The following is a 16,137-nucleotide window of genomic DNA, read 5'->3' as shown; positions in this document are numbered from 1 at the left end:
GAGAGAGACAGAGAGACAGGTCTTCCTTCCGTTGGTTCACCCCCCAAATGGCCCCTACAGCCGGCGCTGCGCCGATCCGAAGCCAGGAGCCAGGTGCTTCTCCTGGTCTCCCATGCGGGTGCAGGGGCCGAAGTTATTGGGCCATCCTCCACTGCCTTCCCAGGCCACAGCAGAGAGCTGGACTGGAAGAGGAGCAACCAGGACTAGAACCCGGTGCCCATATGGGAAGCCAGCACTGCAGGTGGAGGATTAACCAAGTGAACCACGGCACTGGCCCCGTAGGCTAACATTCTTATGCACTCTTCACCTTGTTTCCCCAGTTACTAACATCTTCATTTCCATCATACATTTGTTTGTCTAAGAAGCCATGTTTGGTGTATCAGTATTAATGAAATTTCAGGCTTTGGATTTTACCAGTTTTTCCACTAATGTCTTTTTCAGTTCCAGAATCTGTCCAGGATCCTGTACTGACTGTGGTGGTTAGGGCTTCTCAGTCTCTGGGCTAGGACAGTTTCTCCCATCTTCGTTGTTTCTCATGACAATTTAACTGCTGTCTCTGCAAATCTAAATTTCTAAAATATATCAACAGCTAAAATTGAGATTTAAAGAAACCTATTATCTTTATTTTCTCTGACACATTTACGGAATTGACAATAATTCTGCAGATAGCCTTCTTTTACTGGAGATTAGCTTTCTTAGTTTCAGTAATTCCAAATTACTTCTTGAAGAATTTGAGCCTCTCAAATCATTTAACATGCTTATTAATCAAAGATATGAAGAAATAAAATCTCATATTTAAGAAACAACAAATTACACTAAAAGGCTGACTTCTAGAAAAGGTTGCTGCCTGCCCAGAAAATTTTAATATAATAAGAACATTTTCCATTCTTCATTTTTCCTTCCAGGTTGTCTGTGTAGCAATAATCACATCATAATCCAAAATAGTTGAGCTTTTAAGCTAAACATAACTCGATGTAAATAAACCACAGTTGCATTGTTAGACTGAAAGTGTACCACCATCACCCTTGATGGCTGTCTTTAGTTTACCATCAGGTTATGTTCTAAAGCTACTTTTTTTTTAAGGATTTATTTATTTATTTGAAAGTCAGGGTTATACAGAAAGAGGAGAAGCGGGGGGGGGGGGGGGGGGAGAGGGAGAGGTCTTCCATCCAATGGTTCACTCCCCAGATGGCTGCAAGCTAGAGCTGTGCTGATCCGAAGCCAGGAGCCAGGAACTTCTTCTGGGTCTCTCACATGGGTGCAGGGGCCCAAGGAGTTGAACCATCTTTTACTGCTTTCCCAGGCCATAGAGAGCTGGATTGGAAGTGGAGCAGCTGGGTCTTGAACCGGTGCCCATATGGGATGCAGGCGCTTTAGGCCAGGGCGTTAATCTGCTACATCACAGCACCGGCCCTTTAAAACTACTTTCAATTCAGATGTTTGAAATTCAGAACAATTTCCTGGAGAAACAGTGTTAAGAATAGGTTTATGCAGTATTAGGTAAAGCTGCTATCTGCAAAACCAGCATCCCATATGGGTGCTGGTTCATGTCCTGGCTGCTCTACTTCTGATCTAGCTCCTTGCTGATGGCCTTGGAAAGCACTGGAAGATGGCCAAGTGCTTGGGCCCTTGCTACCCATGTGGGAGACCTGGAAGACGTCCTTGGCTCCTGGCATCAGCTTGGCCCATCCGTGACCATTGCAGTCATCTGGGGAAAAAACCAGCAAATGGAAAATCTCTCTGTCTTCCCTCTTTCTGTGTAACTCTCAGTTTCAAATAAATCAATAAATCTTTTTTTTTTTTTAAAAAACAGAGTAAAGGTTAGTGGGAAGATATGAGGTGACAGATTACAAAATTATCTCTGCTATATATATACACACACGCGCATATCAATGTAACTACTTTATATATGTCCCATTTTGCAAATAAAAGGAAGCAAAGAACAAGTGGACATGGTGTGGATTTTTGGCCTTAAGACGTTGCTTGGGAAGCTTGCATCCCATATCGGGGTCCTGGCTCTCCTGATTCCAATTTCCTGCTAATGCACACCCAGGCAGCAGGTAATGATCAAGTATTTGAGTCCTTGCTACCCACATGGGATTCCTGGATTGAGTTCCCTGCTCCTGGCTTTGGCCTGGCTCAGTCAAACCTGGCTGTTTCGGGCATTTGGAGAATGAACCAGTGGATGGAAGATCTCTGCCTGTCTCTCTTTGCCTTTCAAAAAAAAAATGAAAATAAATAGAAAGTAAAAAATAATTAGGTTTTCTGTTTTTATCATTTTAATCACTAAAAGTGATAACAGATTTTATCTGGATTTTTTATGTATTTAAAATATTTTACTTTGCTATACTGAATTCCATTTATTAAGGAGTTTCGGAGAATTTTTTTTTAAAGATTTATTTATTTGTTTGGAAGTCAGAGTTACACAGAGAGGGAAGGTGAAGCAGAGAGAGAGAGAGATCTTCCATCTGCTGGTTCACTCTCCAGTTGGCCGCAATGGCTGGAGCTGCACCAACCCAGAGCCAGGAGCCAGGAGCTTCCTCCGGGTCTTCTATGTGGGTGCAGGGGCCCAAGGACTTGGGCCATCTTCTACTGCTTTCCCAGGCCATAGCAGAGAGCTGGATTGGAAGTGGAGCAGCTGGGACTTGAACTAGTGCCCATATGGGATGCTGGCACTGGAGGTGGCAGCTTTACCCACTATGCCATGGTGCCAACCCTGAGAATTTACTTCTTTAGGGAAGAGCTTCACGATAGAATGTCATTGATGACTTTAGTTTTTAGCTTTCTTTTCAATAGGCTTAGTATGTCTTCTAATGCATCTTGTACACTCAGTGATTTTTTTATATGTTAGAGAAAAGTGCATGTCTGAATATTAAGTACAGTAAAATAAATAAAACTTTGAAGAATTATTTTTGCCTGTGTATTCCATAGGACCATCACAGATTCCAATTTTTGATAAAGGCAGATAAATTTAAAGGTAATATAGCATTGTGGTTTATGAGTTGACATTGTAATGCTAACTGAATTTGGTGCAGGACAGATAGTTCTTGGAATGCTTGACATTTAGGTTATTTTAGGTCCTATCTTTGGGAAATTGAATTAAAATACTTAATGGTTTGAGTGAATTGGATGGTTGTCAGGGGTTAAGAATGGTATAAAACATTCCTTCTGTTTATAAAATGGTTATATTTGACAGATAAGACATCTGATGTGACTCTTTTTAAGTTTGTTTGAAAGGCAGAGTTACAGAGAGTGAGAGAGAGATATATATCTTCCATCTGCTGGTTCATTCCCCAAGTGGCAGCAATGGCTGAGGCTAGACCATGCTGAAGCCAGGAACCAGCAGCTTCCTCTGGGTCTCCTATGTGGGTGCAGGGGCCCAAAGTCTTGGGCCATCTTACACTGCTTTCCCAGGCACATCAGCAGGGAGCTGGATAGGAAGTAGAGCAGCTGGGACTCAAATTGGTGCCCACATGGAATGCTGGGGCTGTTGGCCGTGGCTTAACCCATTGTGCTACAGTGCTGCTCCTGATGTGACATTTAATCCAAGATAATATATTTAACCAAGATAATAGGTGACTAAGAGGCCAAATAATCCTATAGAAGTCATGCTCGTTTGTGCTTAGTGAAGTAGACCTTGCAGTGTTAGTTAAAGGCTGGGTAGGATTCAGGCCGGGAGAGGAGAGGGCATGAGAGGATGTCCTGTGGAGAGGGAGCCATATCCTCAGCTCAGAGGCCTGGCTGAACTTGGAGTTTGTGGGAGCAGTGGGAAAGTTAGGTTGTAGCTAGATTGTGGGTGACCCAGATATCAGCTTGGGCATCATTTTATAGGCATTTTGGTATCTCTGTGCCATCTCTAGAGTAAGGGTTTTTAACTTTTCTTCCTTCCAGTGAATGATGCTAGCCGTGCTGTCCTGCCGAGGCCCTGCTGCTCAGTGGGTGGGGGTGTGTTCTGATAAACCTTCTTTCCTCACTGCACTTGGCTAGGACATGTGGGTTATTTTAATAAGGTATCAATCTGCCTTGTCTTTCTTTTACCACAAAATTTACTTTATATTAGAGTCTTATTTTAGGATGATGATAGTTATTATTAGTGGGGTATTAGGCAGAATAAAGGCAACCAACTTAAAAAAGTGTGTATCTCTAATTTCTTCTAGCAGTTCTTTTTAAAATTTTTGTCATTTATATAAAGAAACATGTATTTTACTGTATTTTTTTTTGAGTTTTCCTATGGTTTTATTGCTTATGTAGGCTAATAAGTAAGGATAGTCTGGGGTGTAATGAACAACCAAGTATGGATGTCACGAATTTCTGCCAAAAGAAATAGTGGTCATGTTTAGTGCAACTTATCAGTCTTTTTTTAATCTTTTAAAATGCAGAGTTAGTCATTCCACTTGAGCTAATCATAAGGTAGATAATTTTTGTCCTTATTGAGGCAGATATATAAGACAGAGATGCAGAAATCAAAAATAAAAAAAAAGAGATGCAGAAACCATCTTGAATTTAGTTTGAAGAAATTCCAGTTTCTACCATTGACTTCTGCTATTTGATTACAGTTTATCTTAAAGTCCAACTCTAATCCCTGAAGGATTTAGATCTGTTGAGATTAAAGGGGACAATGACCACATTAAGAAGAGAAGAACATATTTATTTATTTATTATATAATATTATTTATTATATTTTATTATCAATGTTATTTATTATATATTTAGTTATTCATTATTTAAAGAATATAGATGGTTTTTAGTAAAAGTCTACTTCATGACTGGACTCAGGGTGGTGTGGTTATTGTCACACTGTAAGAGGTCCATGGTGAAAAGAGAATGCTGTCTGTTCATTCTTCATGGAAAATGTGCGAGTCCAGGAAGCGACCTCTGCCTTTGTGGCACACTATTTTTTTTTTTTTTTAATTTTTTTTTTAATTTTTTATTTTTTGACAGGCAGAGTGGACAGTGAGAGAGAGAGACAGAGAGAAAGGTCTTCCTTTTGCTGTTGGTTCACCCTCCAATGGCCACTGTGGACGGCGTGCTGCGGACGGCGCACCGCGCTGATCTGAAGCCAAGAGCCAGGTGCTTCTCCTGGTCGCCCATGCGGGTGCAGGGCCCAAGCACGTGGGCCATCCTCCACTGCCTTCCCGGGCCACAGCAGAGAGCTGGCCTGGAAGAGGGGCAACCGGGACAGAATATTCCGGCGCCCCGACCGGGACTAGAACCCCAGGGTGCCAGCGCCGCAAGGCGGAGGATTAGCCTAGTGAGCCGCGGCGCCGGCCTGTGGAACACTATTGATCGCATTTTTCCTCCATTATTTACTTTTGGTTCTGGACCAACAATCTGAGTATGATGGCATTCTTGAAAAGTATCCTACATTTTGTGCCAAGTGAACTCCGTGATTGTTCTATTTGGAAATATTCTCTCTGAGGCTCCATTCTTGCCGCCCAACTACAGGAGGGAAAATGTATGGGTTTTCCATTTAACAGCACATTGTCCCTCTGGGTCTACATTCAGTTAGCTTGGTGGTTTGGGATGCTGGCTGGGACACACACGTCCCACATCAGAGAGCCTGAGTTAGATTCCCAGCTCCAGATTCCAGCTTCATGCTAATATAGACCCTGGGAGGCAGTGGTGATGGTGCAAGTAATTGGGTGCCTGCCACCCATGTAGTAGACCTTGGCCTTTGGCCTGGCCCAACCTGGTGGTTGTGGGCATTTGTAGAGTGAACCAGTGGGTTGGTATTCTCTTTCTGTCTCTGTACCTCTCAAATAAATAAGAATCATATCCATTGTGATATTGAGATTAATTTTTTTCTTTAGACTTTGTTTATTTATTTGGGAGAGGGAGAAACAAAAGTCTTGCATCCTCTGGTTCAGTCCCCAGATGGTAGCAACAGCTGGGACTGGGCTGATCGCTGGTCAGATGGAAGCCAGGAGCCAGGAGCTTCTGCTGGGTCTCCCACGCGGGTGCAGGAGACCAAGCACATGGGCCATCTTCCACTGCCCTTCTAGGCCAAAGCAGAGAACTGGATTGGAAGAAGAGTAACCATGGCACAAACTGGTGCCCATATGGGATGCTGGTGCCGCAGGCGGAGACTTAGCCTACTATGCCACAGCGCCGCCCCTGAGATTAATATTTAACAATATTTTTGGGGCAGTGCTATGGCGCAGTGGATTAAGCCACCGTCTGCAGTGCTGGCATCCCATATGGGCGCTGGTTTGAGTTCTGGCTGCTCCACTTCTGATCCAACTCCCTTGGGCCCCTGCACCCACAGTGGAGACCTGGAAGAAGCTCCTGGCTACTGGGTTTGGTCTGACTGATGGGTGCAAGATCTTTCTGTCTCTGCTTTCTTTCTCTGTAACTCTGACTTTCAAGAAAATAAATCTTAAAAAAACAAAATCAAAAATTTTTTAGATGAACATGTTGTAAAATGACTTTGGTGTTTAATTTTGATGTTAACCCAGATGCAGTTTGTCCAACCGTTGGGCAGTCAGGGTACAGGTTGGTGTCATCCCAGAAAACTCCCTCCTGCCATCCTTCTATACTTAGTCCCTTCCAACCCATGACTCTGACAGCCACTGATCTGTTCCTCCATCTTTGTAGTTTTGTCTTTTTGAGAGTTAGCTAGATGGAGTCATACACTATGTAAGCTTTTCTGACTAGATTCTTTAACTCAGGAATGTTTTTGAGAATCAGCTAAGTGTCTGCATGTATTGTGACGTTGTTTCTTTTTGTTGCTGAGTAGTTTTCCTTTGTGTAGAGGAAAGATATAAGATAGTCCAGTCACTCATTGAAAGATATTTGATGTCTCCAGTTTTGAGCAATTACAAACAGAGCTGCTATAAATATTGGTACAGATTTCCCTGTGTACCTAGCTTTCATTTCTTGAGGGTAACTTCAGGGAGGGAGCGGGATTGCTGGGTCTTACACGTTGTCACTTCGGCCGTGTGAGCAGCTGGGAAGCCTTTCTCCAGAGAGGCGGAGTCGTTTTACTCTCCCGCTAGTACCACGTGAGAGTTCCACGCTTTGTGTTTAGCTCTTCTGATAGATATGTCGTAGCACCTAATCATGGTTTGAACTTGCATTTCTCTGATGACATTGAGCATCTTTTCATGTACTTCTTTGCCATCATTATAGCCTTTGTGGAGAGTCTGTTGAAATCTTTTGTACAGATTTTGATTTTTTTTAAAGATTTATTTATTTTATTTGGAAGGCAGAGTTACAGAGAGAGGGAGAGATCTTCCATCTGCTGGTTTACTCCCCAAATGGCCACAACAGCTGAAGCTGGACCAGTTTGAAGCCATGAGCCAAGAGCTTCTTCCAAGTCTCCCATGTGGGTGTCAGGAGTCCAAGCACTTGGGCCATCTTCTGCATTCCCAGGCCATTGGCAAGGAGCTGGATCAGAAATGGAGCAGCTAGGATTTGAACTGGTGCTCCTATGGGAACTCTGGCATCACAGGAGGCTGCTTTACCCAGTATGCCACACCGTCGGCCCCTATATACTTCTTTTTTTTATTTTATTTATTTATTTATTTTTTTGACAGGCAGAGTGGACAGCAGAGAGCTGGCCTGGAAGAGGGGCAACCGGGACAGACTCCGGCGCCCCGACCGGGACTAGAACCTGGTGTGCCGGCGCCGCAAGGCGGAGGATTAGCCTAGTGAGCTGTGGCGCCGGCCCCCTATATACTTCTTAAAGTTTTTTTTTATTTATATGAAAGACAGAGTTACAGAGAGAGGTAGAGACAGAAAGAGAGGGAAAGAGAGAGGGAGAGGGAGAGAGGTCTTCCATCTGCTGATTCACTCCCCAAATGGACACAACAGCCATTCTGGGTCTCCCACTCTTGGGTGCAGGGGCCCAAGCACTTTGGCCATCCTCCATTGCTTTCCCAGGTGCATTAGCAGGGAGGTGGATCAAAAGTGGAGAAGCTGGGACTTGAACTGGTGCCCATGTGGGATGCTGGCACTGTAGGCCGGGGCTTTAACCACAACACCGGCCCCCTGTACACTTTTTAATAAGATAGTCAACAACTCACATCAATCATATATATCTACTTCATGTCAATTAACTAGAACTTAGTGCCAACTATCTGAGATATCAACCTAAACTGTTTTAAGCTAGAAAGAACTTTGTGTCCTCCTTACCTGCAAAGCCTAGGCACAGCTAGCTGGATTCAGAGCTGAAGAGATGTTATCAGGACCCAATTTCTTCTGGTGAATCAACTCTGCCTTTTACTTTATAGACCACTTTTGCAGGCACTGTGTGTTAGGAGAATGACTGCAGTGTATTTACCTCTTGCGGGTTAGATTTTAGATGTATCAATAAAGAGCCTTTGCATAGAAGCCTCAGTAAAAGTCTCATGACATCTCATTGGCTTTTACATGGGTCACATGTCCTTCCCTGAGCCAATCACTTTTGGGGGCTGTGATGCTCTGATTAGCCAGTTTGGGTCACAAGCCACTTCTGGAGCCCTGTGTGGAATTAGTTCATTAGGAACTACATGGACTGAGAACTGAGAAGAGGTGAATTCTTAAAGGCAAATGGTGGGCTTTTATTACCAGGAAAAGGAAGGGATACTGGGCAGCAAAATAACTAACGTCCATTGAGTGGTATTAGTCTCTTTTGGTATATAGGTCAACAACAGATTGGAGGAGTTAATGGATTTGGATTAGAGTCTTGGTTTCTGATTTCCAGCTTTCTTGTCTGTGAAGTCTCATTTTCTAAGTGAATGTTCTCCACAGGAGTAGGAATTTGCAGATAGCTAGGGTTTTATATTTTTTTAATGAACGTTTGGCCAGTGTTAGTGTTTAACAACTTATTTGTGAGATAGAGCGCCCATCTACTGGTTTACTCTCCAGATGCCCACAGTGTTTGGGGCTGAAGTCAGGAGCTGGGGACTCAGTCTGTGTCTCCCATGTGGTTGACAGGAACCTAATCACTTAGGCCTCACCACTGCCTCTTAGGGTCTGCATTATCAGGGGCTGGCGTCAGGAGCTGAAGCCGGGAATCGAACCCAGGTACCCTGACGTGGGACACCGGCATCGTGAATGGCATCTTCATTGCTGAGCCCAATACTGGTCCAGTTTGGCTAATTTTTAACAGGAAGAGAAAGAATCAGGAAACATCTCAGAAGTGGACAAATGTGGCACTTCCTTCTACCTTGGTGCATTTAATGTGACTCACCCTGGTGGCTTCCTTTCCCTGTGCCTCTGTTCACATGGGAGAGACTCTCTGTGACTCATCAGTGTCTGCTCTTGTAAGTCCTGACAGTAAGATTATATCCTACAGATGTGGCTGTATGTCTGTGAACTAGAACTAAGGTGTCAGCCACACAGTTGAGTGCATCAGGAAGCTGGCCTCACTGTGTATTATCTATAATCCATTTCAGCATGACTTTGAGATGTTTTCTGTCTTTGACTTTGGACATTTTTATTTAACTTTGGAAAATCACTTTAGCTTCTTCAGAAGGAATGGGTATAGCAAGGTCATGCTGGTTTTTTGTTTTCTTTTGTTTTCTTGGAAAGCCCAAGAAAACAGTGGAACAGAGACCTGCCTGGTATTGATCCTTTCTACAAGGAAGTACCCCTGGTGAGGCCCTTGTAGACCTTAGAAACTAAGGCCCCTGATTAACAAAGGTAATTGTGGTGGAAGTAAGATCCCCTTCTGAGTTAGGCATCTGAGCCTAATGTGTCAGAGACATTTACTCTAAAGTAAGACATTTCCCCCAAAGCTCCTGAAATTAGTAGTCCTGCCTGGAATCGTTACTGATACATTAGTGTTACTTGATCTCCTGACTAATATATTTGTTTACCAAAGACACTAATATTGGTCTGTCTTTATGTCTCTGCATAGCCAGTTTTAGGGTTTAACTAGTCTTTATCACCAGCATACAAATTACTTATTTCTCTGATGGCTCTTCTTGCATGGTCAGTACCAGTTTACTGAGATGGAGAAATAAGTGAAATAATTCCTGTCATGCAGGTAAAGAGATTGCGTAGGGTTATTTTTTTTAATTTTTATTTTTTATTTGTGTAGGTGTTATATGTTCAAATCAGTAAAGTATCAGTAAAGTGATTTTCTTTTATTATAAATTGAAACTTTGGGATTTCAGAGAATTAGCCCAGCCAGTGTCCTGAGCACTCCTTATGCGCAGGCATTCATTTACAAGTTTACATACTGTTTCTCGGCATTCTTTTTTTTTTTTTTTTTTTTTTTGACAGGCAGAGTGGACAGTGAGAGAGAGAGAAAGAGAGATAAAGGTCTTCCTTTGCCGTTGGTTCACCCCCTCAATGGCCAATGCAGCCGGCGTGCTGTGGCTGGCACACCGTGCTGATCCGAAGCCAGGAGCCAGGTGCTTCTCCTGGTCTCCCATGCACTTGGGCCATCCTCCACTGCCTTCCCGGGCCACAGCAGAGAGCTGGACTGGAAGAGGGGAAACCGGGACAGAATCTGGCGCCCCGACCGTGACTAGAACTCGGAGTACCGGCACCGCAGGCCGGGGATTAGCCTATTGAGCCATGGCGCCGGCTTTCTCGGCATTCTTAAAGTAACCACAGAAGTAGGTGTTCATTGTCTTCTTCCCAATTTAGGAGTAAGTGAGTTGTCATACTGGATGTTGTCACTTACCTCAGACCACAGCTGATAAATGATGTTACTGGTGTGCTTTTACTTTAAATTAAAAAAAAAAAATTAGGGATGGAGGAAGAGAAAGAAAAAGAAAAAGCAAGGGGCCAGCACTGTGGCGTAGTGGGTAAAGCCGCCGCCTGCAGTGCCGGCATCCCATATGGGTGCCAGTTAAAGACCTAGCTGCTCCACTTCCTGTCCAGCTCTCTGCTATGGCCTGGGAATCAGTAGAGGAAGGCCCAAGTCCTTGGGCCCCTGTACCCATGTGGGAGACCTGGAAGAAGCTCCTGGCTCCTGGCTTCGGATCAGCACAACTCCAGCTGTTGCGGCCGTCTGGGGAGTGAACCAGTGGATGGAAGACCTCCCTCTCTCTCTCTGTCTCTGTGTCTCTCTCTTTCTCTCTCTCTGCCTCTCCTTCTTTCTCTAAGTAATTCTGACTTTCAAATAAATAAATAAATCTTTAAAAAAAAAAAAAAGTGCCAGCAAGCTGGAGTAAGGAGCGGAAGACGGGTATTGAACTCAGGCACTCTAGTGTGGGATGCAGCTGTTTTAACCACTAGAATTAAGGCTCACCTCATGCTTTAGGTTTTATAAAGTATACAAATTCCAATTTGAGGAAAGTAGAGACTATTACAGTGTCTTCCCTGTGTGTGCCACCCGTATTTAACAAATGCTAACAAACACCGTTGAAGTCTTTCTTGAACTTGTCTTCATCTCATTCCTTAGCTATTCTACATTCTTTGATATACCAAGAAACTCGGGAGTTGAGGAGGCTGGAACCTCTTGGCTCACTCATTGCTGCTGGCTATGAGCTATTAGTCCCCAACTTCTCCCCGCTAGAGTTTGTACTTTATAGGTGGCAGATGGCTGCAGAACAGTTCAGGGAGGGCAGAGTCAAGTAGTCATTATCAAGAGCGGAGGCCAGTGTGGACGCTGGGAGACACCAGTTTCACTGGAGACGGGCAGAAGGGATGGAAAGAAGGTAGATACAGCAAGAACAGCTGGTTTGCATGCTCCTCAGAAACAGTCACCAGGGCTGAGCAAGGTGGATTGGGAACGTCAGGGGAGGGGTTTCTGCTCTCTGCCTGGCCAGTGCGAGGCCTGGGGAGAAACCATGCTTGCGCACTCACTGTCCCTGAATGGGGCATCTCACTGGCATGATTAATGGCAGTGCTGGCCGCTTCTTACCCTTGCAGTTTGTTTCTTTCCCTTCTTCTTCTTCTTTTTTTTTTTTTTTTTTTTTTTTTTTTTTTAATATTTATGTATTTATTTGAAAGAGTTACACAGAGAGAAGGAGAGGCAGAGAGAGAGAGAGAGAGAGAGGGAGGTCTTCCATCTACTGGTTCACTCCCCATTGGCTGCATTGGCCGGAGCTGTGCCGATCCGAAGCCAGGAGCCAGGAGCTTCTTCTGGGTCTTCCCATGCGGGTGCAGGGGCCCAAGGACTTGCACCATCTTCCACTGCTTTCCCAGGCCACAGCAGAGAGCTGGATCAGAAATGGAGCAACACGGGCCGGCGCCGCAGCTCAATAGGCTAATCCTCCGCCTAGCGGCGCCGGCACACCGGGTTCTAGTCCCGGTCGGGGCACCGGATTCTGTCCCGGTTGCCCCTCTTCCAGGCCAGCCCTCTGCTGTGGCCAGGGAGTGCAGTGGAGGATGGCCCAGGTGCTTGGGCCCTGCACCCCATGGGAGACCAGGAAAAGCACCTGGCTCCTGGCTCCTGCCATCGGATCAGCGCGGTGCGCCGGCCGCAGCGCGCCGGCCGCGGCGGCCATTGGAGGGTGAACCAACGGCAAAGGAAGACCTTTCTCTCTGTCTCTCTCTCTCACTGTCCACTCTGCCTATCAAAAAAAAAAAAAAAAAAAATTTAAAAAAAAAATAAAAAATAAATAAAAAAAAATAAAAAAAAATAAATGGAGCAACGGGAACTTGAACAGGCGTCCATTTGGGATGCTGGCATTGCAGGCAGTAGCCTTACCTGCTATGCCACAGCGCTGGCCCCTTCTAACCGGTCCTTCATAGAACTTATTTTTGATAGTTTCCTTCTTTATTGAAAAACTTTCTATCATGCTGCATTGCCAATAAAGGCCTCCGTACTTGTGGCATTCATAGCTCCTCCTACTCCTGACACCTAGATTTTTTTTTTTTAAAGATTTTATTTATTTATTCGAAAGGTAGAGTTACAATGAGAGGGAGAGACGGAGTGAAAGGTCTTCCTTCTGCTGGTTCACTCCCCATATGGCTGCAACAGCCATAGTTGTGCCGATCCGAAGCCAGGAGCCAGGGGCCTCTTCCCGGTCTCCCATGTGGGTGCAGGGGTCCAAGGACTTGGGCCATCTTCTACTGCTCTCCCAGGCCATAGCAGATAGCTGGATTGGAAGAGGAACAACCGGGACTAGAACCAACGCCCATATGGGATGCTGGCGCTGCAGGGGGAGGATTAACCTACTGTGCCACAACACTGGCCTCACACTTTGAGTTTTGTTTTTTTTTTTTTTTTTTTTTTTTTTGACAGGCAGAGTGGACAGTGAGAGAGAGAGACAGAGAGAGAAAGGTCTTCCTTTGCCGTTGGTTCACCCTCCAATGGCCGCCGCTGCAGCCGGCGCACCGCGCTGATCCAATGGCAGGAGCCAGGATCCAGGTGCTTTTTCCTGGTCTCCCATGGGGTGCAGGGCCCAAGCACCTGGGCCATCCTCCACTGCACTCCCTGGCCATAGCAGAGAGCTGGCCTGGAAGAGGGGCAACCGGGACAGAATCCGGCGCCCCAACCGGGACTAGAATCCGGTGTGCCGGTGCCGCAAGGTGGAGGATTAGCCTATTGAGCCATGGCGCCGGCCACACTTTGAGTTTAAGCTACCTGTTTTTTCCCCTTGATGGTTTGCTTAGCTCTCCTCTGAGCTCTTCTCCCGGTGACCTGGGTGGTGAACTCCTGCTCTCGCTGGGAGGCCAGTTCGTGCCTTTAGGTGGGTGGAGTAAGTCTGCCTGGGAATTGCTCCTCTGTGCTTTGCTTTTATTGCTAAAGTCTGAGTTTCTTAAAGCAGTGACAGCAGCTTCCATCTTTGTGTTCATTGCTGCTGGCACACGGCCTGGCCCTCAGGAATTGAATTGATGGACAAGTCAGAATTCCATTTTATGTACTTTTAATTTGGTGGCGGAAAAGTCCTACATGGTATAGATTTTGATTTTTGGCAATCATAATCACAGAATTATGAGACTGAAGTTGGGAGGCTTGGATGTGAGACATTCCTGTAGCTTTGGTTAAAAAAATAGAGGGGCTGGCGCTGTGGCGTAGCAGGTAAAGACACTGCCTGACTGCACTGCTGGCATCCCATATGGGCTCTGGTTTGAGTTCTGGCTGCTTCACTTCTGATCTAGCTCTCTGCTATGGCCTGGGAAAGCAGTAGAAGATGGCCCAAGTGCTTGAGTCCATGCAACTGTGTGGGAGACCTAGAAGAGGCTCTTGACTCCTGGCTTTGGATCGGTGCAGCTCTGGCCATTGCGGCCAACTGGGGAGTGAAGCAGCAGATGGAAGACTTCCTTCTCTCTCTCTCTGCTTCTCCTTTTTTCTCTCTGTAACTCTTTCAAATAAAATAAATAAATCTTTTAAAAAAAGAAGAAGAAATCCTTTCTGACTTGTTATACTTTCCAATATTCAAAATCATGTTTCATTTATAAGTTTGTCTCACTTATAAATTTGGTGTATTGGGAATGGTGCTGTGGTGTTGTGGGTAAAACTGCCACCTGCAGTGCCGGCATCCCATATGGGCACTGGTTTGAGTCCCTGTTGCTCCATTTCTGATCCAGCTTTCCGCTGTGGCCCGGGAAAGCAGTGGAAGATGGCCCGAGTCCTTGGGCCCCTGCACCAATGTGGGAAGACCCAGATTAGCTCCTGGCTCCTGGCTTCAGATCGGCACAGCTCTGCTGTTGCGGCCAACTGGGGAATGAACCCCTGGATGGAAGACCTCCCTCTCTCTCTGCCTCTCCTCTCTCTGTGTAACTCTAACTTTAAAATAAATAAAAAATCTTCTAAAAAAAGTAAAATTGGAAACATTTAAAAAATTTAAATTTGGTGTATCATGGTGTGAGCCTGTCTTTTGGCTGACATTTTGCTTGGCTCCCGGTGAAGACGTTAGAACATAACAGAGAATTATTGATTTGGTAGCATCAATAGCTGCTGCTTAGCTGTGACCCCGATCAACAGGCTAGTTGAGAGTAACTATTCAGATAGATAATTAAGCCAGCTGAGACTGGACTAGGACTAGACTTTGTAATTAATGTGTTTTAAACCTTCTCTTACTTGTTCTTTCTTCCCATCTGTAGGATTTTTGTTCCTGAGTCATGGAAGACAGCAGAGCTGAAAAGTCATGTGAACAAGCGTGCGAATCACTGAAGAGGCAGGACTATGAGATGGCCCTCAAGCACTGCACAGAGGCCCTCCTTTCTCTCAGCCAGTCCTCCATGGCTGAGGTCCCAGGGCCATGCCCAGTGGAGATAGAGCGCATCAAGATGGAGAGTCTTCTCTACAGAATTGCCTCATTTTTGCAACTGGTGAGTAGACATTGTCAGCAACTGCTGATGAGCCTGGAAGATGGCCTTTCTCACTGAGTGGGCACCGTTGCTGGGCCCCTCTGTCTCGTGTGAGTCAGGTAGCCCTGGACGGATGGGATGTGCCTGAGTATCTTTGGTGGCAAGCAGCTGTCTTTTTAAACCTTGAAAATTGATCTTATTTGTATAGCATTTTTGAACTAATCATTCACTCACCAGGTGTTTATTGACTGCATAATATGTGCTAGACACTGATCTAGGTAGTTGGTATATAAATTGATGGAAACACGGAGATAAACCCCCGTCAGCAGAGAGACTGACAACCAACAATAGACATTAAAGATACTTGAGATTGGTAAATGATGGTAGTCATGTGAGAAGAGGGCAAGGGAGATTGGACGTATCAGTCAGAGTTGGGCTTGGTGCAGTTTTAGACAGAGTGGTCGAGGTGGGCAGGTGATCAGGAGGAGGTTGCAGGGCTGAGACATGTAGAAATCTGGAGGAAGAGCATTACAGGCCAAAGGAACAGCCAGTATGAAGACCCTGAGGTAGAAGCACACCTGCCATGTTTGTGTTGAGCAGCTGGGAGGCCAGTGTGGCTGCCGCAGGGCACCAGAGGGAGAGAGAAAAGGGCTGGAGCCTGCGGGACCTGCTGGGTCATGTGCGTTTTTTATTCTCTGTGGGGCAGGGAGTTCCTGCAGGCCTCTGAGCAAAGAGGTGGTGGGGTCTCATTTCACAGGAGATTTTTGATTTTTGTGTTGAGAATAACCTAGTAAAGGGTAAGAGTAGATGCAGGGAGACTCCTGTGGAGCCTGTTAGAATAATCCAGGCCAGAGCTGACAGTGGCTCAGACCAAAGTGGTAGTAGTGGAGATAGTGCGAAGTTCTGATTTGTAAGTTAAAGTAGATACAATAGAGTTTCCTGTATGTGTAGATGCAGGGAATGAGCGAGCAGTCAGTCAGTTGCCTCAGCATTTTGTGT

At 45.4% G+C, this 16,137-nt stretch overlaps 1 protein-coding gene across 6 annotated transcripts in view; it reads left to right on the top strand.

Annotated features, from left to right (window-relative positions):
* Window positions 1-16,137, top strand: part of HELZ (helicase with zinc finger) — a 180,195-nt gene that overhangs the window by 11,210 nt on the left and 152,848 nt on the right. For all 6 annotated transcript variants that reach the window (XM_051825840.2, XM_051825839.2, XM_051825836.2 and 3 more), the window contains one exon: window positions 14,932-15,159. In XM_051825840.2, coding sequence (XP_051681800.2) covers window positions 14,950-15,159 — 210 coding nt within the window. In that variant the 5' untranslated portion in view covers window positions 14,932-14,949. The remainder of the gene's footprint in view (window positions 1-14,931; window positions 15,160-16,137) is intronic.

The sequence above is a fragment of the Oryctolagus cuniculus genome, chromosome 17 (assembly GCF_964237555.1).
Source record: "Oryctolagus cuniculus chromosome 17, mOryCun1.1, whole genome shotgun sequence".
Lineage (NCBI taxonomy): Eukaryota > Metazoa > Chordata > Mammalia > Lagomorpha > Leporidae > Oryctolagus > Oryctolagus cuniculus.
This window is presented reverse-complemented; position numbering and strand designations above follow the sequence as displayed.